Source organism: Necator americanus, chromosome III, assembly GCF_031761385.1.
Source record: "Necator americanus strain Aroian chromosome III, whole genome shotgun sequence".
Taxonomy (NCBI): domain Eukaryota; kingdom Metazoa; phylum Nematoda; class Chromadorea; order Rhabditida; family Ancylostomatidae; genus Necator; species Necator americanus.
Window position 1 is genome coordinate 2362733 of NC_087373.1, and position 23735 is coordinate 2386467.

At 40.6% G+C, this 23735-nt stretch overlaps 3 protein-coding genes across 5 annotated transcripts; 1 reads left to right on the forward strand and 2 right to left on the reverse strand.

Moving 5' to 3' along the window:
- Position 1: 1 nt before the first annotated feature.
- RB195_008396 (uncharacterized protein) lies at positions 2 to 11333 on the reverse strand (the record flags this gene model as incomplete). 2 transcript variants are annotated; one of them, XM_064194861.1, is made up of 8 exons in its annotated part: positions 2 to 21; positions 5130 to 5153; positions 7754 to 7863; positions 8449 to 8711; positions 9614 to 9645; positions 9748 to 9768; positions 10545 to 10670; positions 11297 to 11333. In XM_064194861.1, the coding sequence occupies 8 exons, from the start codon at positions 11331 to 11333 to the stop codon at positions 2 to 4; spliced, it is 633 nt and encodes a 210-aa protein (XP_064046006.1). The 2 variants fall into 2 exon arrangements, with proteins under 2 accessions (XP_064046006.1, XP_013305077.2); XM_013449623.2 differs by lacking the exons at positions 2 to 21; positions 5130 to 5153; positions 7754 to 7863 and having other exon boundaries at positions 8376 to 8711.
- Positions 11334 to 12566: 1233 nt separating this feature from the next.
- Positions 12567 to 12830, forward strand: RB195_008397 (uncharacterized protein; the record flags this gene model as incomplete). Its single annotated transcript, XM_064194862.1, has 1 exon — positions 12567 to 12830. One exon carries the CDS (start codon positions 12567 to 12569, stop codon positions 12828 to 12830), a length of 264 nt encoding a protein of 87 aa, XP_064046007.1.
- A 1230-nt stretch (positions 12831 to 14060) lies between these two features.
- Positions 14061 to 23102, reverse strand: RB195_008398 (uncharacterized protein; the record flags this gene model as incomplete). 2 transcript variants are annotated; one of them, XM_064194863.1, is made up of 6 exons in its annotated part: positions 14061 to 14459; positions 15038 to 15069; positions 16321 to 16445; positions 20026 to 20058; positions 21088 to 21152; positions 23055 to 23102. In XM_064194863.1, 6 exons carry the CDS (start codon positions 23100 to 23102, stop codon positions 14061 to 14063), a joined length of 702 nt encoding a protein of 233 aa, XP_064046008.1. The 2 variants fall into 2 exon arrangements, with proteins under 2 accessions (XP_064046008.1, XP_013305076.2); XM_013449622.2 differs by lacking the exons at positions 21088 to 21152; positions 23055 to 23102 and adding an exon at positions 22683 to 22706 and having other exon boundaries at positions 20026 to 20030.
- Between the last annotated feature and the right edge of the window lie 633 nt (positions 23103 to 23735).

The window sequence follows — 23735 nt, forward strand, 5'->3', positions numbered from 1 at the left end:
ACTAATCCTCTTCGGAATCGTCTGAAATCAAGAAAAATCAACGATTCAAAACTAGAACTTAGTGGCTTCTTTTTATCCGAAGCAATCTGAAATAAACCTTCGCAACCGGTAGTACAGTTGGGTCAAAACGACATGAAACACGGACCGTTGCTTAAGCGGCCGCGCTCGGAAGCGGTGCGGTGGAGACAGTGGTTGGAATCGAGGTGGGACCATGGCGAACTGCAGAGGTGTGTGGCGGTAGCGTGGATCCTTACACGATCCGAACCGCTACGCTCCACCGTTCGGCTTTGAGCGCAGCCGCTTGCGCAAATGTCCGTGTTTCATGTCGTTTTGACCCGACTATATTTCTATATGCAGTGAAGAGAAAATACACATACTTAACTAGTTACTAGCATTGTACAATATTTCGCTGCTGCTCGTATACTACAGTTGCTTCCATTTTAAGTAATTAGTTAAGTTTCAGCACGACAGTGCACTGGTGCACGGTGCTGATACCGTAAAAGCTGTCAAGTTTAGTCCGAGAGGAGTCCAAGCAAGTTCTTTCAACTCATCTGACTGATAAACCTGATTCCGTCCATTTCGCGTGGCATGCCAGTCAGGGAAGAATTCAGTCACACTATACATGTGTTAAAGCCATCAAATGAAATAGTACAGAACCGACAAGAACCACAGGTCGCTAAGAGTTGCAAAAATTGGATGGGACATAACGCTAGGAGAGGTCTATATTTGACAGTCATGTATATACTAAAATCGAACATGTTCCGATGACGCTAAACGTAAGACCTTATCTCCTCAAAACCATCTACATCAGGACCCCAACGAAAGTTGAGCATAGTTGTTTTTAAGCTCGATGGTTCGACCGAGATTTCATTACAAGGGTGGAGCGCTTCAACAAGCGCCCGTGAGCATAGTCACCAGTTATCTGTGAGAGTCGGGATCAGCTATTCTCAGCGTGCGCCCTCAGATAGCCTGCTCTAACCAAGTCAGGGACTAATTCAGCTCTGGATACTGATCGATTAGAAAACCGTCAGCGTATCACCAGGAAATCGGCGCAAGAACCATTATTACACCGTTATTACGGTGGTTTCGGTTATAGAACATGTAACCATGATAGGTTCAGCGCTCGTTACGCCCACAATAGTGTTCAATAGCTATCGCATCTAGCCACCATCCACAACAGCAGAACGAGGACACGAATCAACTCCGTCATGGATAATACAATGATTAACAGCCTGTCATCAGCAAGAAGGTCAAATCCTATTCTACCCTACTATCCCATACCTTAGCATCCACCTTCGAGCTGAAGAAAGAAAATGAAGCTCACAAGACGGAACCAGGATTAGCGGCGTAAAACGGGAAGAATAAAGTGAGGTAATTATTGACGGGATTGAATCCGACGCTATTTTGTTCATACAAATCCGCTCTTTTACAATCGTAAAAGACAGAAAAGACGCACTACAAACGTTTAACGTTGAACAGCTCGCTCCTAACACCTCATTTACCAACTCCTGAGAGGTCCCCATTACGAATAAAAGGCCCTCGAAAAATTTAAAGCTGATGATGAGCACAGCTATATTCAAATGAACAATAAAACTGATGTAAAATCAACGGATAGGAAAACAATGGAAAGGTCCATACCTTTCGGAAATGAAACTGTGGAAGCCATGATTCTGAAATCCTTCCTAGTGCAATCCTATAAGTCCTAATCCTAATCCTACAAGCTAACGCAGTTCTCAAATTGCCTATTGTCTGAAAATGCCTATTGACAGAAAACGAAGCACGACGATATCGTACTAGAAGAAGGAGAATTCTGTCGACTGTTCGTACTACAGGATGATTCAACTGCTGTCTCGTGAAGGTCCTTGAAGCATCACTAATCGCAAAATTTGCCACATTTTGCATTTATTCCAGAAACTATGCGTCTCCAACCTCGAACATAGCAGAACTCTTCTACGGCGTTCTACATAAACTCCTCAGACAGCCGAGGGCGAGACGTCGGTTCACGTCCATACAATTCATTATCTCAGCTTGTAAGTGTCATCAGTGATCAGTCTCCTCTACTCTCTCCCTTATCAACTGCATAAATGCCATCATACGACTCATACAAAGAAATTTACGTCTTAGATACTGCTCTACATATATGAAGTAACGCTAGCAAGCAGAGCCGTGGTAAAGACAATATGGCGCAATCGACTAGCTCGACTAGGTTTTCGTCAGAAAGTGGGGGTGAGGTGTAGTTGGATGGGGAGGGGGCGCTCAACCGCGCTTTTTTTCCTGGAAGTAAATAACTAAGATTATTTATTTAGTAGTTTATTTTAACGACACATTGTAACACTATCGTTAAATAAATAAATAAGATGGTTGGAGTCCTAAAAAGTAGGGATTAGTCTTGAAAGATCTATGACATGTAGGCTAAAGTTGCTAAGAGGAAAAAGAAGGATAGAGCTTTCAGAAAGAAGAGCGCAGTTGAATGCCTCAGCCCTCAACTACATTTTTCCCGAAATTGTGAGTACATGTAGGTATCTGGTCCGAGTTAGGCATCACCCCTACACGGTTAGAATGGCAATCAATAAAAGCCGTTTCTTTATGACAACGAAATTCCTGATCTTCCCAAATCGAAAGCATACAAAGCCGTTCCCTGACCTGCAGCGCTACATGGCGTCAAGAGCGAAGTCCGCGACCATAGGGGTGGAACGAAGATGGTTTACATCACAGGTCTTCCCCGAATCCGGAACGACAAGATCCCGCAGTGATCAAGCGGCGATATCATCCTTAGTACGGTCACGTCTTTCGTAGTAAGAAACACCTTACAAATAGTTTTCTTGTTTAGCTACTTATTTCCGTTCATTTTTTCCCATCAGTGAAAGCAACCAAAGGGACATCCAAAACGATTTTGCGCACCTCTACGACCACTTGTGCAGAACATTATTTAGATGCTTAGGAAGAAAATCCAGTAGCAAGTATGAGCAAGTATATACTATTCAGTAATAAGTATTTGCTCTCTGTCTCTCTCTCTCTCTCGATAGAATAGTTGCCCGACTTCTTTGATAAGTGTCCATAAAACTAAAAGAAGTTAATGTAAATGTACAGAAACACTTGACTCATGAGCCACTGCATCAACATTTCCATCAAACAAGGAAAGAGAAAGTAAGAAATAAATCCAGAGAAAATGGACATTATTTATTAACTTCTGAATGCAACCAACAACGGCCCAATTTCGGTGATGCCACATGAAGTGGGCGGGGTATGATGCAATTCTATGCACAGACGCATGAAACTAGTTAGTTTTGCATAAATAGTACTTCTGTATAAAAAAAAAAAAACTACACCATTCTTTTGTGAGGGAATCATTATATGGAAGAGTCTACAGATACGAATGTTGTGCAAAATTCCTCTTTATATGAAGATAAAAAAACACTCATAATAAATTAGTAGATTGTGATAAACGGATTAATAGATTCCGTGGAAGCGACTATGGATACTAATAATGAAAATCTTTCTCTGAAAATTAGCTGAACGACTTCGACACTGTGATACGTAACAAGAAAAACCATTGAATTTAACCACTTCTATAGGTAGGATCAATTCGCTCTAATTTTTACGTTCTTGTATGTCATCTAATCCCAGTGATTATCTTCTCAAATCAATCAAATAAACAACAATGATCAATGAGCTTAGGACATCTCCATTCGCATCTCATGGACTTAGAATATTGACAATGCTAATCACTGATTGATTACACTGATCTGAAGTAAACCCATCGCAAAATGCCCATAATTTTCGTCAAGAAGTGCAAATCGAATGAGGTCAATTTAACGTACAGGAGCTAGTTCTTACCGAGCATATGTGGGGATGTATGTGGGTAGAAAAAGTTAAGACATATCTAGCGGAGCATCTTTCGAATAGATGAACCTAACCCCGTGTAGGGTTTTATGTAAAACTAAGCCTAAAGGAGAACTGACATCATGGAATTCTTTATTTCACGCTACGCAACAGAACAAGCAACCTCATTGTGCCAGATAAATCTCAGTGGAGCTGATACCCTCAAGGGAATTTTGTGCATACTAAAAAATCAAAGCTAAAAAACATTCAGAAGCATTTATTTTTCTTTGTTGTGCTAATAATGCTAATTTAGCGAAACTTTATTATTAGCCTGACATTTCGACAACTTCGTCTTTATCAAAGGCCAGTATCACCGACTAGTGGGCTGGTGAACGGAGTTCTTAAAGATAGTCACCCAAGACGAAAAATTCGCCTCATTGGCATATCTGTAAGAACGCGGTGGTTCACCAGACCCACTATTCGATGGGACTAGCCTTTGATAAGGACGAGGTTGTCGAAACGACAGCCCAATAATAGAGTTTCACAAAAACCACATTGGCATAACAAAAAAAAAAACATTAATACAGTTTCCAATGTAGAGATTACAAAACGAAAAGGGAGAGAGAAGGGAGAGGGAGGGGAGGGGGCCACTCAGTTCTCTTATTTCTGGACACTCTATCTTACTTTTTTCTCTTAGTAACTTTAGCTTACATGTCACAGATCCTCTAAGACTAATGCTTAAGTTTTACGACCTCGACTGATTTAGTTATTGACTTCCAAAAATAAGGGCGCCACTGAGTGCCCCCCCCCCACTACTTTTTACCTGAGAGGCACTTGGAGATTCAGAAGCATTATTTCTGCTCCAAAGTAATATCTTCTGAATGAAGATATATTAGATACATCCTAAGGATTTAAAAACGAAAGATGAAATGTGGGACTATTAAATGCGTTATCGGGCTCGAAATGCATTTCCTTTTTTAGTTTCAAATAATCGAACAATCATTTTGTATAAAAACTTTTAAATGAAAACTATTTTAGTATGGACCGAAACGGTGGAATATGCTAGTTTTTACTTCGACATCATCAATAACACTTCACAAAATATTTTCGAAGCGATAAACCAAACAAAAAGGGATAACATTCGACAACGTTGGGAAAAGAACGTATAAGCTCTTCCAAGAGCCTCATGGTTAGTCGGTATAGTTAAGAATCGTGGACAAAACATTGGTGCGTCTACTCACTCAATGCATCCCCGAGAATGAAGTTAAAATAGTAAAATAAATTAGTTGTACTTAATATGAACTCACCACTACATAACAGTCTTGTCTTTTCTGGAATTATCGGCAGAAATATGTACTAATCAAACAAGCTTCAAGTGTTGAAACAGTTCCATCCAATTGGCGCAGGAGCAATGTTGCGCAGGCACCTCTCGGGAGTTTTTTGTAAATGATTTCGTGCTTCAAGGATGATTTTTGGACGTAGTCCGTTGCGCCACTTTTTTTTTTTGGTCCCCTACAGTCCCCAACATTTGATGTCTGAGGAGAACCTAACATTTGAACAACCCCTACGAAGTAGTGGCAAGACCGTCTTGTTTGGGCCAAATCTGCGAAGAATTTGAATGGCAACGGACATCAGCTGATCATGATCGTGCTAGATCATTGCCGGATCACATCACTACGGATTCAACATTTTAAAAAGTCAACCTATTACACATGACATGTTATTTGTATTTCAACTGAAAGGAAATCCTATAAAGATATTGCTGCAACCAAGAAGTGTACGCTTTTTTCTGTCCACAAACGTAGAAACAGTGGTAGGATGTTGCTCATGCATACTATTCTACCAACACAACATTATCGCATACGGTATACAATAGTATCGTATTCGTACACACACGTATACAAGGTTCAAAACGACGTGAAGCACGGAGCAGTTGCGTAAGCGGTTGCGCTCGAAGCGGTGAAGTGAAGCGTAGCGGTTAGGATCGAATGAGGACCTCTACTACCACCATTCATTGCTGCAGTTCGCGATGGTCCCATCTCGATTCCAACCGATATCTTCTCGGCGCTGCTTACGCAACTGCATCACGCTTAATTTCGTTTTGACCTGACTATAGTAGCGGATCCTCACGACCTAGAAAATACTAGTACTCATGATATTAACTAAAATTAGGACGAATGAAATACTAGTAGCGACCAGGACTTCTATAAGTAAATCCAAGTAAGAATACCTAACCAAGGCAACTGACTTACAACCAAAGCAGAAATAAGGAATATCTAAATCGAAGACATACGATGCCCGGGTTTGAAGACCAGACAACTCAGACTTTGGTTGTGACAGCATTACATATTGGGGTCAAAACGACCTGAGGCTCGACGGAGTTGCCCCAACGGCTGCGATCGAACTGCGAACGCGGTGGAGCTAACGGTTGGGGTCGAAACGGGTTCATCATTAGCTTCACTCCGCCGCTTCGAGCACAACCGCTTACACAACTGCAAGTAGCTTCAGGTCGTTTTGACCCGAAAACATTTATGTTGTCCAGCACTTAGTTCTGAATTGACCCGAAAACATTTATGTTGTCCAGCACTTAGTTTTGAAATGTGAAGAACAATCATCGCTGAAGAGCATTTTTAAAAGAAATAATTGCATGAAAGTGACTAGTGCATTACTTAGAGAACATATACAAAAGCTTCTTGACGTCCTCATAAAGCCCATGCACATGATAAGGACAAAGGAACCATCAAGTGATGGACCTAACAAAAACAACTTCACAAGCCAGAGTAATTATCTTTATTGTAGCTACACACATACAAACACAAATTCTTTACAGAACCTGTAGAATCATTCTATCACGACCAGGTACGATCACTTATCCACCCAGTATTCGTCAAATCTACACGTAAGCATTACACATCTTAAATTCCAGTTCACATGTTCATTTTCCTCAAAAATAAATTCGTAGAGTGAACTAGATTAAGAACGCATTCACTACTACACTTCAATTCACTTCGTGACCAGTATTTTTTTTTTTAAGGAACCCTAGTCGAAGCCTATTATGAATAGATGCAACAGAATATGTCGAAGACATAGCTATAGTGTGAACGAAAACAACACCGATTACTACTGTACAGTTGTTCTGTTGTTAAATATAAGGACTAGAAACAGAGATGAAGAACAAATCCATGTTGACAATTAAAGACAAGAAATATCCGTGACAGTTGCGGAAAATTCCCGACTAACAGCATCCAACTGATATGCTCACCATCAACAATAGTTACGTTTGTCTTTGGACTTCGGTTGTGACATACAGGTATCGGTAGGTAGTAGGATCAAAAACATATGAGATGGGACAAATCGGGACCATCGTGAGCTGCAGCGGTGAGTGTTCATCGCACCACTTAGAGCGGAGCCGCTTACGTAAATGCACCAAAATTCATGTCGTTTTGACTCGAGTGTTCCAAGAAGTAACAAGATATAAAATCCGATATGGTTGAGATCTTTCAAACATATAAAAATTACTTAATATTTTACAATTTCTATGACTGTTCAAAACAACTTACTTTTGCTACTGGGAATTCAAAATTGAAATATAATACTGTAAAAGCCTGTTGTGCTCTCCGTTAAACTAGTGTTACCTCGTCTAGAACTAGAAACGTCTAGAACTTTTCAGCGAACTCCCCATAAGAAGGTTCATGTCAAAACCCTCCCTGAAATGGTGCAGACAAAAGTCGTATGGTAATTGCGGAACTACGATGATCCCCTACAGAAACGGGACATTTTCCCAACACCTTTACGAATTAAAATTCGTTTTAATCACAATTTTCACTCCCGTACATTGGAATTTTGTTGAAAAAGAAGACCAAGATAATAAGATAAGACAACGAGAACATAGCAACTCAGAAACGAAAATTTCTGTTTGTGCTGCTCTTACCGTCAGCACCTTCATAGACCCAAAAAGTTGTTATACCGAAAATTTTCAGATATCGTTGGTTTCGCAAATCTTGAACAGGTGGTTGGTAAAATACTGGAGCGAGAAGTACTCTGCAACGTTGACATAGCTGGTTTCACGTTAAAACTATTGATCACTGACCGCTACATATCTCTCATCCATCTGATTTCGCTGCGTTCAGCTCGATTCTGACAAAATATTTCTTCAACTATCCTTTCACTTTACTCTTGTTTTTTATTGTGAAAGCGACGTACAATTCAGTTATTTCCTTGTGCATTCACACCCTACTATGTGTTTTCTCCTAACAACAAATTTCATTGCGAAGTATAAACAGGGACTGTGTTGCGTTCGCATAGCCATGATTTACGAAATCAACGGTATTCCTCGTTTCGTGCTTTCAGCTACAGAACTTCATTACATATGGAGGTTTTCGAACAAAACTTTTCCCGACTACCATGTTGATGGTGAAGGACGGCAATCTCAAAAGCATGCGATAGAAACTAAGAAGAGACAAATCCGGGTAATATAGTAAGGTAATGAACGAATTTCTAGCGGAACTTTTTCACTGGATCATTCAGAACAAAGCGTAGTTAACAAAGCAAACTTAGCGTGTCATTGCATCTTCCAGTTTTCTGATCTTTTCTTTGTTTTTCTTCGCTTCCTCATAGAGCGCTAACATGTTTCTGAACACAAGATCATAACGTTTCTGCACATCGATCGTTATCTTTTGCACAGTATCCATTCTAGCCCTAAGTTCTTCCAACTCTTTCTCTTGAGATAGCATTTTCTTCTCCAATTTTGCTATCTGTTTCTGATAAATCAGTTTCTCTCTTCTGAGCGCAAGGATCTCTTCTCTCATCTCATCCAGGTTGGCCTGCACGTCTTCGTAATCGATTGGTACACCTTTACTCTTGCTACCTATGCAGTCCGTGCATGGATCCTAAAATACAGACGACATAAAACAAATTTGAAAAGGATTACTATATAGGATTCAAACCTCATTTCAACAACTTGCTACCCTCTTTATTCAGGTTAAAACGACAGAAGGTCGGTCCAGTTGCGTAAGCAGCTGCGCTCAAAGCAATGCGGTGGAGATATCGGTTGGAATCGAGATGGGACCATTACGGACCCCAGCGATGAGAGGTGCTACCACTGGTCCCTTGGACCCAATCCTAACCGCTACGCTTCACCGCCCTGCTGCGAGCGCAACCGCTTACGCAACTGCACCGTGCTACATGTTGTTTTGACCCAACAATACGTTCCATAAGAACTCCTAGCAAAAGCGACTTTACAGAAAGCTGCATGGATACTTCGTGTGAACTGTTTTAAAATCTGACCACAAGGATCACAGCTATGCCTGACAGCAAATTCTTACCTTCTTTTGCAATTACCCATTCCAAATCCTTGAATTCTACTATTAGTTTCAGGTGCAATGCTCTCTACTCGGAAGCTTTTCGTCGCCAATCCCCGTACCAACCGCAAATCGGTTTCGATGAATGTGTGTACACGCATGGAGCGCACTTTTTTGATTTGTCGAAAGAAATTTGGGGATTGCACCGAAGTCCACGCCAAAAATCTTGGTGAATGAATCCACAGGTCTTATTGTCCATATGCGATACGATGGCTCGTAGGAATCGTTCTATCAATGGTACAGGCACAAAATCCATTTACTTCCAGAAATGAGCCTTCCCCTTTTGTTACCCAGACACAGTTCTAGTTTGACAATAACAACTGAATTAAGTCTGAATGTGGTAAACTACCTTCGTTCTTTTTTTCAAATTCCGCTTGTATATTAATGACGACAAAAATACTCATTCTATCTACAATCTATAAATTCCTTACCTTGTTACTGGTCGTAAGAGATGATGCCCACTCTAAAATAACAGCATGAACAAATTAATAACGTTTGAAGTGTGATTACAAGATTCATTTGTATTTATGGAATTGGAATATTTATGGAATTTGTGTTTACTCACCCAGCAGGTTAAAATGACGACCTAAACGAGAAAACTGAAATTTACAGAATTATGAACGATTCCATCAACTCATTATTCTACCAACCGCAGTCGAGTCAAAACGGAATGAAGCATGGTACAATTGCGTAAAAGGCTGCCTCGAAAGGGAGCGGTGGGACAACTACTTATCCCTGCTGTTCGATTAGGGTTAGTAAGGAGACCTCAAGGCGCAACCGTTAGTGCAGCTGTACCAGGCATCGGACCGTTTTCGCCCGACTGCAAGCATAGTAAATTCTGCGTTTGAGGAAATTTCCGATATTAATAAGAGTGAGTATCAGGAGAATCAGAATGCTAATTTGACAAAACCCTTTATGCCTAAGTAGTGAAGTTGAAATGCGCTGTGTACTAGTGCTTATGACACCAGAAAACGGTACTCTTTGCACCAGTATTAAAGAAGAATATATGATAACATCGAGAATTTCCACAGACTTTGCCCTTAAGGGCATCACCCCACGAATCTGAGGTGGTACGGATTTCAGGTGGAGTATTCGTACACGGGATCGTAGATTGTGGAGAGAAGGGTGATCGCGCAAGCCTTGTGCACGCTCCGCATCTTCCAGACCATTTTTTTACGGCAATTAGGAAGAAATGGATGGAATCACCCCCCTCTCCATATCTATCCTATACGCGCTGATAATCCTGAACCACATCCCTAGCTATCCTTACCGATCCCGTGTACGAATCCACCTGAAATCCGTACCACCTCAGATTTGTGAGGTGATGCCTTTAAATTCCACTGAGAACTATTTATAACTAACCTTCTTCTCTGTAACGCTGCCACATGTAAAATGCCCAGAACATCAGACTGTTCACCGTCACTGTTCCAGCTAGAAACCACCAGTGACTGGGCGGAGCTGGCGGAGGATCCTTGCGCTGCATCCTCCCTATTTTGTAAATTTAAGAGTGATTATCGTTATAGTTGAACTCTTCGTAACATCGAGAAACTCCTCAGTCGGTAAACCCCCAGGTCTCATTGATTAGGAACCAGGTAGGCACAGCTCTTTGATGTTTTTTAAAGCCCTCTCCAACTCAAGCGAGCAGCTTCAAAAAGTGATATTCTAAGAGAAGAGGAGGGGAACCTTTACTACAACTCCCGGTTATGTCCGTTAAAAAATGCTACGTAATTAGACGAGTAAAAATAACCTGAATTCTGGTGCAGTTGCGTAAACAACTCCGGTCGAAGCGGCGCGGTGTAACTAGCGGCTAAGTCAGAGGGACTCTGCTCACCTCCTCTAGGACGTCAGAGACGACACTTAGCGATGGTCCCACCTCGATCGCAAGCTGCTGGCTTCACTGCACTGCTTCGAGCGGTGCAGCTTACGCAAGTGCACCAAACTTCAGGCCATTTTGACCCGATTTCCCATTGTATACTAGCAGTCAACTCAACAACGGATGGGTTAACCTAGTTTTGAAATTAATCCTACATTCTGTTTTGGCTGCACAACTGAGGTAATCACGGGCACAACTTGCCAAAGAGACCCTGTTCTGTTCCAAAGGCTTACAGCTTCACCTCCGCCGTAGACTCGGAACCCTCGTAGGTGTGACATTGGCAGGATAGTGTTAGTAACAGGAGTAGGCCGAACCGCTGATCATTTCTTGCACAGACCTTCACTTCTACACTATTCCTGCATCAACGTCGGAATGAGCCGGAGAGCATCCTATTTTGGGATATCTCGTGTGGTAGATATGCTTCGGGACTAACATGCAAGTACAACAGCGGAAATATCTAGAAATCCATGAATCAGTGACTTTCCGAACACAAGGTGTATCAGTTAACCCAACGGGACAAGTACTAACGCTCAGAGGATAGACGAAATGAAAGTCCGTGGTGTGGTTTTCCTTACTTCTGCGGATGTGAAGAGTCACTTTGTCGAGCAAATTATCCAGTAATCCTTCTTGCAAGCCCTCACATGATCAATTGCCTTATGAATGTAAGGGCTAGCCTCTTGAAGTAAACTGCCTACGATTCCAAGAATTGTATTTTTGCGTTCTGCCTTCCTCTACTGTTTGGGCATAGTAAAAGGCGCAAATGAAGAAAGTCAGCTAGAGAGTTACAGTCAGACTGGCTTCCAGAGATCTGGGCATTGAAAACTCTCCAATCGAATGAACCCCAAGTTCTGTCCACCCCTGAGGGTGAAAGAATGTGTTTCTGGAAAAAGGAGGAGGGAACTAGAACGGAAGATGTCAGAAAAATCCACAAGTTAAAGCGCAACTCGACGCATTCCCGTGGGAAAGATATCCCACTGAAAGACTACTGAAAGAGATGAGACGTTCTACTCATCTTCTTTTATTAGTGACAGTTATGACATGTTTATGCCGCATTTGCAGAAAAACCACTGACACTGTCGTAATCGTCGCTGTCCTCGCATGGTAGGAAATCCTTGCACCTACAACTAAATTCGTGATCAACTTATTCTACGTGAGGCCATTGGAACTCCATAGTTTACTCTCCGTGCAACTCAACTCCGAGACTCTGTCCTCGTAAATCAATAGGTATCGTCAACCAAAGTGTAACCTCAAGGATAAGTATAATCATTGGAAGCTCCCAATAGCACCGCAGCCCCCAATGAGCGTCTAAGGGTACCCTCTACAGCAAATCTATTCATTCTGTTCTTTACCAATCTATAAGTTTTGAGGCAGCACCACTTCTAAATAACTATTTTCAGTTTTGCAGCCTTCAATACCAGATCGGCCGGAACTAACAGTTCATAATTATCAACGAGCTATTATAAGAAGAAAAATACAGGTAGATATGAGCAAGAATCTATATCTAGAATTACATGCTAATCATAACGAACTGGCTGATGCTAAACTTTATTCTAACAAAGCAGCAATCTCGACTACATCAAAAAATACACGATTATCTTACTGTATGCTCCATTGTTTCCTCTGCAAAGATACGAATATCAGCTGCTACAGCTCAGTCAAAGATTCACGATCAATATGTTGTATCTCGATATCCTGGGTCTATCTCTGGAGCTTCTGCAATCCGAGACAATAACCTAACGCTACCGCCAATCACAAAGGTACAGCACAGCCGGTAATCAAAAACAAGGTTGCTTGTTACGTTACCATTTGAAAGATACAGAGCCGTAGATCAAGATTCTCTGACCGGTCTGTACTCTACTTCACCGATACACAACTGAGTAATGGTACTGTATTGCACTCACTCATACTTGCACGGTAGGGAAAGTATGAACTTAAAGTAACTAAATTAAGTCTACTAATATTCTATGTGCTATATATAAACAAAACCTGACAAATAATATGCTCACTTTGTTTTAAAACACCTAAGCCAAATCATGCAACAGGTTCTAACTGTAACAACGTAGGCACTTACTGCTGCGATAGCATTGTTACAAACATATGAGTGTATATAAAAAGATGAAAAACAGGTGTCTACAAAGTAAGACGAGAAAAATGTATAAACTTATCAAAATATCTCCACAAGGAGCGAAAGATAACAGAAAGATTCATGAATTTGACTGCGTATTCGATTTATCCTTGTGACCACTAACCGAGACGTACTCACAATATGAGTAAAGACCGTCCAATTGCACTAGGATTGTTTATAACCACCAACTGTAAAAGCACCTTAAGGTTAACAGGTTGCAATCACACAGAACCGTTGACACTAAAACACTAAAATATGTAAAATAACCTGTAAATTGTTCAGAATAAAGAAACGAAAGCACGTGACATTTCAATCTAGGTAAACTAAATTTAACTAAACAACTGGTTGGTCTTAATATTTGTTTCATCTTCCGAGTTTTGGCGGAGTTTTCGAAGCGCGTGTAGCGTAGGATAAAAATGAGTTGTGCGCTTAATTGGATGCAATCACGAGATTACAGCTTACCTTGAAAAATCAATAACTGAGTGCTCTGGATCTTCCGCATCTAGCCTATACTGAATAAAAATCACACTGGACGTGAATAAGCAATATTTTTAAGTCGCCTCACACCAGCAGTTATGAAAAGCAAGCAGGACTTCGTCCATTGCGCAGGCACACAATTTCGGACATTTTAAAAGCAGCATCACACTTCATTTCTAGGATTGACGCTGATTGTAAAGGTACACACAGCCCAAGAAGGGCGTCGGGTTTTTCAAAATTTCTCCCGGGGATTGTCGTTTTCTAATATGTCTCACCTGGTGTAAATTACAAGGTGACAGTGAACTAAATTAAAGCTGAAAGAAGGTGGTTGGTAGAGTTTTTCAATTTTCCATACACATCTTAACGATTGTCAACTGATGTGTGACTCTGCTTTTAGACACCCCTATAGTAAAGGTATATCTTCCGCAGGTCCATTTTCTCGATGCTGTAACGTCGCTATCTCTTCGGAATATTTCGCCAACTTCGCCTCAAGATCAGCTATTCTCTTCTTGTGTTCCTGAATCTCATCGTGAAATACAATAACGCGTCCCAGTTGAGCGCTAAGGTTATCCTTGGTGTTCTTCAGTTCTGATTCCAAAGAAACCCGCACATTGTTGAGTTTTTCGTCTTGTTCGTTCGCTTTTTGTTCAAGTGCTCGGATTTCTTCTTGGAAATCACGTTTCTCTTTTCTTAATATGGCCAAATCGTCTTTCATCTCTTGGACGTTGACTTGAAGTTCTTCATAGAGGACCATGAGATCTTTCAGAGCTGTATTGATTTCCTGTGATGCCCTCGCGTTATTCTGAAATAGAGAGATGTTATGAAAAGGAAGGTAAATAGCATTTTGTAAAGAATATCGTGTACTCAACAAAAGGTAGGCATTAATGGAACAAAAATTGGTCCGGTCAAATTATGTATTCGACGTAATATTTAGTGGTAAACCGCTCACCGAAAGAATTTCTATTCAACCCTTCGGAACCTTTTTCGAAAACGTCGATTTTCATCACAACTATCGCAACGTAGATTTCGCCCTCTTATTAAAGTATGATGAGTATGAGTATGAGCGCTCAAGAATTATCAGTGTTGCATCTGATCCTTTCAGTTATCCATACTCACAAATTTCCAGTATGTAAATCGCTACCTTGTTGCTTAACTACATCACTTATACATCTCGCTTTGTGAATAATGTATTAGGTTGGTACGCAATTAATTTCGGAAACGGACCGCATACTTCAAATTGTTTCAAGTTTATTTACTCGATATAAGTCTTTTCTGAATAGTTAGAATAGTCAAAATAGTTAGAGATTGCAAGAAATTGCTGCTATTTAAACACAGGGAGTTTGGTTTAATCAAGTTCTAAAAAGATAATAAAAGACTTACCTGGTCTGTCTCCGCAGAAGTAAGTGCTGCGACTGAAAAGAAAACTTTTATCATTGATAGCAGTCGCACCAACAGTTTCTTTTCTAACTGCTTTAACTAATGCATATAGTATCAAAATGAGTTGTGCAATACACGGAAGCAGCAAAAGTCAAACGAGTCCAAAAGATGTCATCACTAAGAAGCCATTCAATCACAGGACGCCTCAACTATGAGCAGAGCATTGCCTTCTACGTAGCTGAACATCGCTGGAGTACGTTGGAGTATACCTATATCGGGTCGTAGTTTATGAATACTTTAACCTCTACTCCCAATGTTCTTTGAGTGGATCTACCAGGCCCCAGCAATACTTCGATTTGTCCCGATTACCTATCAGAGCTGTCCATCCCCTTCACCTCTGGACAATTGATGCAAGGACCACTTTTGGATGGTTGGCAAAGGGACCCTCACCACTTGAGCCGCACCCCATGAGCAAAACCCCTTCATGTGAGGAAGGCCCAGGTCCTCCGCTGAAGTGGTTAAAGAGTTGAGCACGGTGCCGGATATCCTTTGTCTTCTTTACTACATCCTTAAAGCTTTTAGATGTCCCTGAGCAGCTCATCTCATCCCGCCTAAAGGTTATTTCATCAGTTACATTCATTTTCCCATCCAGCTATATGTAGCTGGAGCATTCGGATATATTCATTCTGCTGAGTGTGAATGAAGCGCAGGAAACTCATCTTTTCCATAAACATAGTGTTCGACAGATTCGGTGAAGACCTACTAGATGTTCTGTCAAATTCCCCCCACCCCACTCGTTGTCTGCTTGATGTTTCGTGTCATCAGCAAAACAAAGATGGTATGACTGCCAACTATCCACCTTCACGATGTTGTTTCATTGTGGAATGGGTAGATTTTGATCTCGAAGTTTCTGCATGATTCACGAATTTAAATACCAGACAATTACAACCCGGGTTTCCAAGGCTTCCAAGAAAGCTCCGTCTCAACTGAGTCTAGGCCATTCTTCAAATCAATGAAATTGAGACAACGCCATCTTGAACTTTGCGATACATCTATGAATTTCGAAAGTGTATGTGAGCAATCGTGGTGAGTCCTTCTCGAGACCCTGCATTGTTGAGCAGACTAGCAGTTCTGCTATCGAGGCGTTCCATTTCTGTTCATTCAGGAAGATTATCCTCATTTTATAATTAGAGGAGTCCAGGCAGGGGTAGCGCTAGCAACTACCTTTTCCACTTCTTTAGCTCTTCTCCAAAAATTGAAATGGTTTGCAAAGGACCAACACTTACCCTCTTCTCTATTTCGAATCCATCTATAGATAAGCCATAACATGAGACTATTCAACGCTAAACATCCGGCCAAAAATGGAAAGATATTCGGAGACGATGCTGTGCGAGCCATACCTTCTCGAGACCTTGAAACAAATAATTTTTTCTTGTTGTTTCATTTGCATGAAGAGTAGGGAATTTACGATCCAGGTGTACATGGGTTCACTTTCATTATTAGGTCATGGGACTTAAAAGCATCACCCCACGAATTTGAGGTGGTACGGATTTCTGGTGGAGTATTCGTATACGGGATAGTAGATTATGGAGAGGGAGTAATTCCGTCCATTTCTTCCTAATTGCCGTAAAAAACGGCCCGGAAGATACGGCTTCGAGTGTTCTGGTGCGCTACTTTCTACAACGGGTTCAATTGGAGCGCCAGCCTGGTGAACGCGCCGCATCTTCCAGCCCATTTTTTTACGCTCGAAGCAGTATCTTCCGGGCCGTTTTTACGGCAGTTAAGAAAAAATGAACAGAATCACCACCTCTCCATAATCTACTATGCCGTATACGAATACTCCACCTGAAATCCGTACCGCCTCAGATTCGTGGTGTGTGTTTAACACAAAAAAAACACAAAAGAACCTCTCTAGAACGGATTTACGATCACTGGCAACTTATACGCCTAATGGAATCTTCTTTAGTATTGATTAAAACACATAAGAATTCATTATTCGCTCGGGTTACACGTAAATTTTTCGTACATGTGGTCCTAACGTGGAGCATGTTAAGAACGGATAGTGCTATTGAGGACAAACAACGTTTACTTATAATCTAAGAATTTTTTCAGGATCTTAATTTTGAAGTACACAATGAAACAAACGGACTCACGAAGCCCATATTGCACTTTGAAGAAATGAAAAGTTCTAGAATCTCATTAGAGGTACTAAACGATGCACTTTCAAGACAAAATGAACAGAAAATTACAAGAGTTACCACTGATTTGGTGCTTAAGGATAGATCTAAGTGGAAAACACATGCCATCGCCACCGGGTCGAAACGAGATGAAGGATGGTGCAATCGCGTAAGCAACCGCGCTCGAAATGTACGCGGTGGAGATAGCGGCTGCGCTCGAGGTGGGACGTTACTCATCTCTGCAGACCGATTTCTCTACGGCATCGATTAGAGCGCAGCTGCTTACGCAATTGCACCAGATCGTTTTGACCCAACAAAACGAACCAATGTTACCTTTCCTACAACTTGGAAACTTACAAACTAGGTTTGGTTATTGGTACAACGAGTAAGTAGGAGATCGGGTCATTTGAGAGCATTTTCTTTGCCACTGTTTAGTGACAGCATATCACGAAACTGACGTGGTTGTAAAATCTAAGAGAAAGTATGGAGTTCGGTGTGTAGACTACGAGTACGAACGTAACCTCGCTCAATTCTCCTTAATTTTCCTGAAAACGACGGGATACAGCGTTTCTTCATGCGAATCCTCGTGCACGCGCCTCGTCCACGAGAGAACTGTCGAGGGTCAATGAGTCTCCTCACCAGCCTATTCAACTAAAGCCAATGAATAGGTTACTGAGGGGAGCATGGACAAGGTAGGGTACCTCATAAAAACTAACGTCGTTTCCACGCCGTTTTTCAGAACGAGGAAATTCAGCGGTGTGATGCTCATACTCGTAATCTACATCCCAAACTATGCTTTCCCACACATTTCCCAACTACGTCATTTCCCCTGCCCTTAAGGTTGACCGTGGAACAACGACAACTCAAGCGCTTTCTCTACCTATGCACACTTCCTGTTAGCTTTGAGATGCTAAGATGAAATGCGAACTAGTAGCCTCCAAGTAAATACTAGTAGCCGACGCCTACATGAATGTACTAGGTTGAGAAGAAAGTTTTGAGGATTATGTCATTCTTTTCTTCATTATTTTCGAATTCATCGTACAATGAAAATTCATCGGCCTAATCATCAATATTGCTAGTTACTACAGTGGTCCACTTAATATGTAAGTCAGCGATCCCCTGCCCCCAAAACTAAGGAGGCTGTGCTTGGAAGATGTTAGTGACAGCTCGGTTAATATTTTTGAACTTGACTGAGATTTTCTTTGCAAAGGAATTTTTTAGCGGTCAGAACAAATGGTAATCAGATGGGGTTAATCCAGAGGAGTATGGTGAATGGGGTTCTAGCTCAGGCCTTAGAAATTCGCTTCGACCTCTTTTCTCGAAAAGCTTCCGCGATTTTTTGCAGCAGAGGTGCAGTACAACTCAAATTAAATTATTCCACCTAACGAACGGACGGGCGCAGTCTCGACCGAAGTTTACCTTCGAAGTCCTTGTCGATCGCAGCCGCTAGTCTACTGCGCAACTTCGACCTAGAGCCTGGCAGCGCTAGGATTCAGATCTTGTTGAGGTAACCGTACAAAAATCACGTGCTACACCATGAGTATCGATCAATAATTAGAAGTTCTAGCATATTCAATTTCTTCTTCTTCAATTTTCGCCTTGAATTAATATAAAATCCAAAAGTAGTGTAAGGTAAGGCACTCATATGTAAGATTTGTTCTTCCAAAAGATCCAAAAGAAAATAATGTCCTTTTTCCAGCTCTACTGATTACATAGTTCCTCTCGCAAATAAACGCTTTAGAATGTAAAGGAATTTGCAGCGATCTGCCGTTTTCAATGAGCTTATTCCTGTACTATCTTAATTTAATACACAAAAAGAGAAATCTTCTCAAAACACCTTTCAAGATTAATATGAAACCCACAAAATGTTATCAACATTCACCCATTGATACTACCCATTAATATTTTTTTAATTGGCAGTAACAAATAAGCACTAGTATAGAACTATCCTAAGAAAATACAATGTTCAACCCAAAGTAAATGTTCACCGCATCAAAAAAAAATCAATCGCCTGACTGTTATTCAGGAAACTCAGGGTCAAAGAATATGGGGAAGAAACAAGCAAACGGGTAAAAAAAATAGCCTCCAAGTAATAAATAGTAGTGGAAGACTTAGGAATCCCGACAATCTTATGAAAGAAGAAGAAAAACTAAGGAAGAAATCATGAATCCAACAGTTCAAAACTGCTGCATACACACCACTTAACATTTGATTACAAAAAAACACATTGGCGTCGGTGGAAAACTAATACTACTCCAATCCAGAATCTCTATCTATCTGGAACCCTAAGGACAGAGCAACAACGGAGCACCCAGCCAAAACCTTAGATGCGGATCACATGTGAAAAGTCTTCATAAAATGTAAACATGGAAGAAATTACGGAATATTGCACAATTCTTTATCTTCACCTTTAAAAAATTTGATAAAACAACAACTATGAGTACAATAGTTGGTGGAGCACCTAGGTGGTATTTTGACTTAGGAGCAGCTGTGCTATAGAACTTACTGCTAATGTTTCGGAATGGTCTGAAATGCTCTAGTGATTAGGAAACCACACTGCAAAACTTATCCTCTAAGCTCATTTGAATGAACTGCTTGAAAACAGAGAACAATACTCATCTTTAAATATAAGGTACAGTACAAAGGAAAATCAATTTCAAGTCAGGTGGCAAAACTTTGAGTTGTTCCCAAGCAACGCATTGGTTCACATAATTCAGCTGGCTGGGGTCTACGGTAAGACATAAATGAATTAAGAAAGAATCTTGGTTTGAAGTGTGGACAGTAGAAATAGAAGAATAAAAATAACATATCTACCTTTTCTGTAAACGTTTAACTTCAAGAAGGCACCTATCCAATAAGAGATCTTCTTCATATCACAGAATACCTCCAATCATTTTTCAGCATCACCAACCATCCTTAGTCGATGCAGAATTTCCACGAATACCGGATGCACGGTTCTTTCAGGATCCATTGTCACGTTTGTGAACTCCTCTTGGTTTGGAAGTGGAAGCCTAATGAACAGTGCGACTATGGTAGGAATAAACAGATTTTTATTTACAATATGAAATCACCCAATCATTCACCCCATCCTTCAATATTATATTCTATTCTTTCTGACATTTTCGTTCATCTCGCAATCCTCTCGAAATAACAATAGAGTTAGTGCAATAAATCAAAAACAGCCCAAACAATAAATATGAACGGTGCATTATTGTGTAGGGTAGAAGGACGCTGAAACCCTTTGTTGTCTACTGTTGTATCTGAAGTATTCTACGCTGGAGGCCACTATTTTAATTTTCGAGAAGATCTAGTGCAGTGACGAGATCCATGTGTTTTTTTTTTCGTTTTTCAAATATTTTGTTAAATATTTGTTTGAAAGAGAGATGTACTTACTATATTGTGGAGACGATCACATCAGAAACCAAATCTCCACTGTAATAAATCTGAAAAAGAACAACAGAAGTAAGGGAATAACAAGAAGTAAATTTATTTTACAAATGAGCATCAGTAAACTAAATTCTAACAAGCAACAAAAAGGTATGGCTAGAAATATAAATGAACCCCATGGAAAAACATTTCTACCACATGGCAGTCGCGAAAATCACAGTGATATAACTAAGAAGTCACAGATGAAGACAACATCTCCGAAAGGTCAAAATTAATAAAAGACTGGTGCCATTCTTGCTCACTGCCTCACATAAGTCATTTACAAGTTCACCTATTACTATTCGAGTATCAAAATTCTCAATTCCCAGTAGCTATAAACACATCGACGTAAGCTTGAGTATCTATAGACTCCAAAAGAGTCAAATATAAATCATTTTAAAAAAAATAAAAAATGTGAGTCTTCAGGAACAATCAACAAAAGGTACCTACGACTTCAACCGGTTGAGAGCAGCCGTCTGCTCAATTACTGAGTATGAATCGGAAAGAAAACTTGCCTATGATGTGGAAAAATGCAAAATAGTCTAAGAGAAAAAAAAATAGCTTAAGATATGCTATAATATATATGAAAATAACCTCTTCTGCAGCCGTTTATTCGGCTGCGGGTACCTAACGACCGCTCCGAAATATATATAATAAAATATAATATAATATATAAAAACGTTAGTAAAAAAAAAACCAACAGCGCGGTATTTCCAAAACCAGAACTGGACACACAGTGAAGAAAACCACAATAAACTTCTACCCAAAAATGTCAATAAGATGGTGTTTTTAAGGAGAACAAAATGTGTAATTTAATGCTTTCAAGACCAGATGCTCAGCTCAACCCTTGAAAATCTTAAATCGCACACTTGCTTGAGGTTCAAATCTTCGATCTTCCATTGAACGCACAAATTAACAAATATTGGAGCTTTCGACGTCCCAGTAACACAGAATTGTGCAACAATCGAATAAACGATTAACTTTGGTTAAAAGTCCACCGTTTATGAACTAACTATATGGAACCGAAGCGACAGTTCTTGCTCTATCGCAAGCCTGCATGGTGAGGTTAAAATAAAATCTGGAAGATACTCCGAACCCTAAGCAACCCCTCGATGTTGTTAGGTGACCGAAGCAAAAATAACTTATTCTCGTCTCCTTCCCACGTTTACCGAAAACACGACGGTTTCCTTTGTTCAAAAAAAAAAAGCCAAAAATGAGTTTGATATTATTCTTACTTGGCTGACGCTTCGCCGCTCTTACAGTTGGATCAAAACGACCTGACTTATTGTGCAGTTGCGTAAAAGTTGCCACCGAAGTGATGCAGCCGGATTCTCGCTCGGCTTAGCAGCTCAACTGGAACTGAGTGAGGTCCCATCGCGAGCACAACCGTTTACATAACTTCTCTAAATATCTGATCACAAGTCAATCTTTTATATAACTTCTCTAAACCTATCGGGATGGGAGACTACGGAGAGGGAGGTGATTCCGTCCATTTCTTGCTAATTGCCGTAAAAACGGCCCGGAAGATGCGGCGCCGGACAGGACTGGCGCGCTCCAATCGAACCTCTTGTACAAAATGGTGCGCCAAAACGAATGAAGCCGTATTTTCCGGGCCGTTTTTTACGGCAATTAGGAAGAAATGGACGGAATCACCCCCCTCTCCGTAGTCTCCCATCCTGTATACGAATACTCCACCTGAAATCTGCACCACCTCAGATTCATGGGGTGATGCCTTTAAAAGCTTGAAAGGTTGGTGTTTTTTGCAAATGGTATGCGAACTTGATAAATATTGTATCAGCTTGAAGTTCCGCTACAAACAAAAACTGTAGGAATCAATTTATCATGGATAAATTTAATGTTAGTCGGAAATGGGGACTATAGTCGAGTAAATATAAAAAGAAAAAGCCGTGGGACTATCTGAAGACTAAGAAATCACGCCCTCATACTTTGTTTCATTTCCACTTGTTACCATCAATGGCCGTCTGTCAAAACAAAATATCTATCTGTAGAAGAAACCAAGTAATACTTCTAAGGCTAAGACTCACTAAACTGATATTTTTATGTTGCATCACCTTAGTTCGCGATGAGGCAAGAACTCCTCATCTTCTTATCTCGAGACCTTCCTTGCGATATCCGAACGTTGAGTAGTATGAGTTTCTTGCATCTTTATTGTTTTCACCCTATCCGCCTCAACGGCATGTATCCATTGTCGATCGGATTTCAAACTGTTGTATCCTACAACTCCAAAAAAAAGCATCAGTACACCGCTTTCTTGTTCACTTTCATATTACTGTTCTTAGTACGAAACGGACAAGATCACATTGTAGGATTGGCGAAATACTTCCAAATCATCATTTGACTGCGTACGGTGATATCCCTATTGTTTCGTGGCTACATAATTTTGGAGGCAAAACGACCTGTGTAAACACAACACCAATGAGATTTAGAAATTTATTGTGGCTCATAATAAAGAAAACAATAATAAATAATACAATAGTGATATAAATCTCGCTTCAATTTACACTCAGGGTATGAATTAATGTATCCAAGATCATGGTGCCCTTTCATGGTGTCAAGCGTACGCTGCTGTTGTACATTAGCACCAAGGGGCGGCTTAGTACTAAATTGTACAAACAACAGCAACACTATTCTGCATTGTATACCACACAAATACATAAAAATCGTATCGTAAGACATTATCAACAACAACAATCAATAAATCAAGAGGGAAAAAAATCACGACGAAATGGCTAGCGCGCGCGGTTACAGCCTAGTTATGAAGGATGAGACAGAGACCACCGAAAACATGCACTCGTGAACGCATCTACCACAACAACAAAGAGATGGATGTATTGTATGTGTAAGACGACTTAACTAAGAGGGTTACTGTGGATGGACAGGGACGTGAGGGGGGATAGAATGAATTGAGCAAGGTGCAAAACATCGACACTAGATGCACGCACGTGTACTCGGCCAAACAGTAAAATCGATAGTTATGATCTGAACACTGTCCAAGAACAAGTACCATAAAGGGAAGAACTGAGAAATGAACACTTTTTACTACTAATACTAGTACTACACAGTGAGAATGAATATAC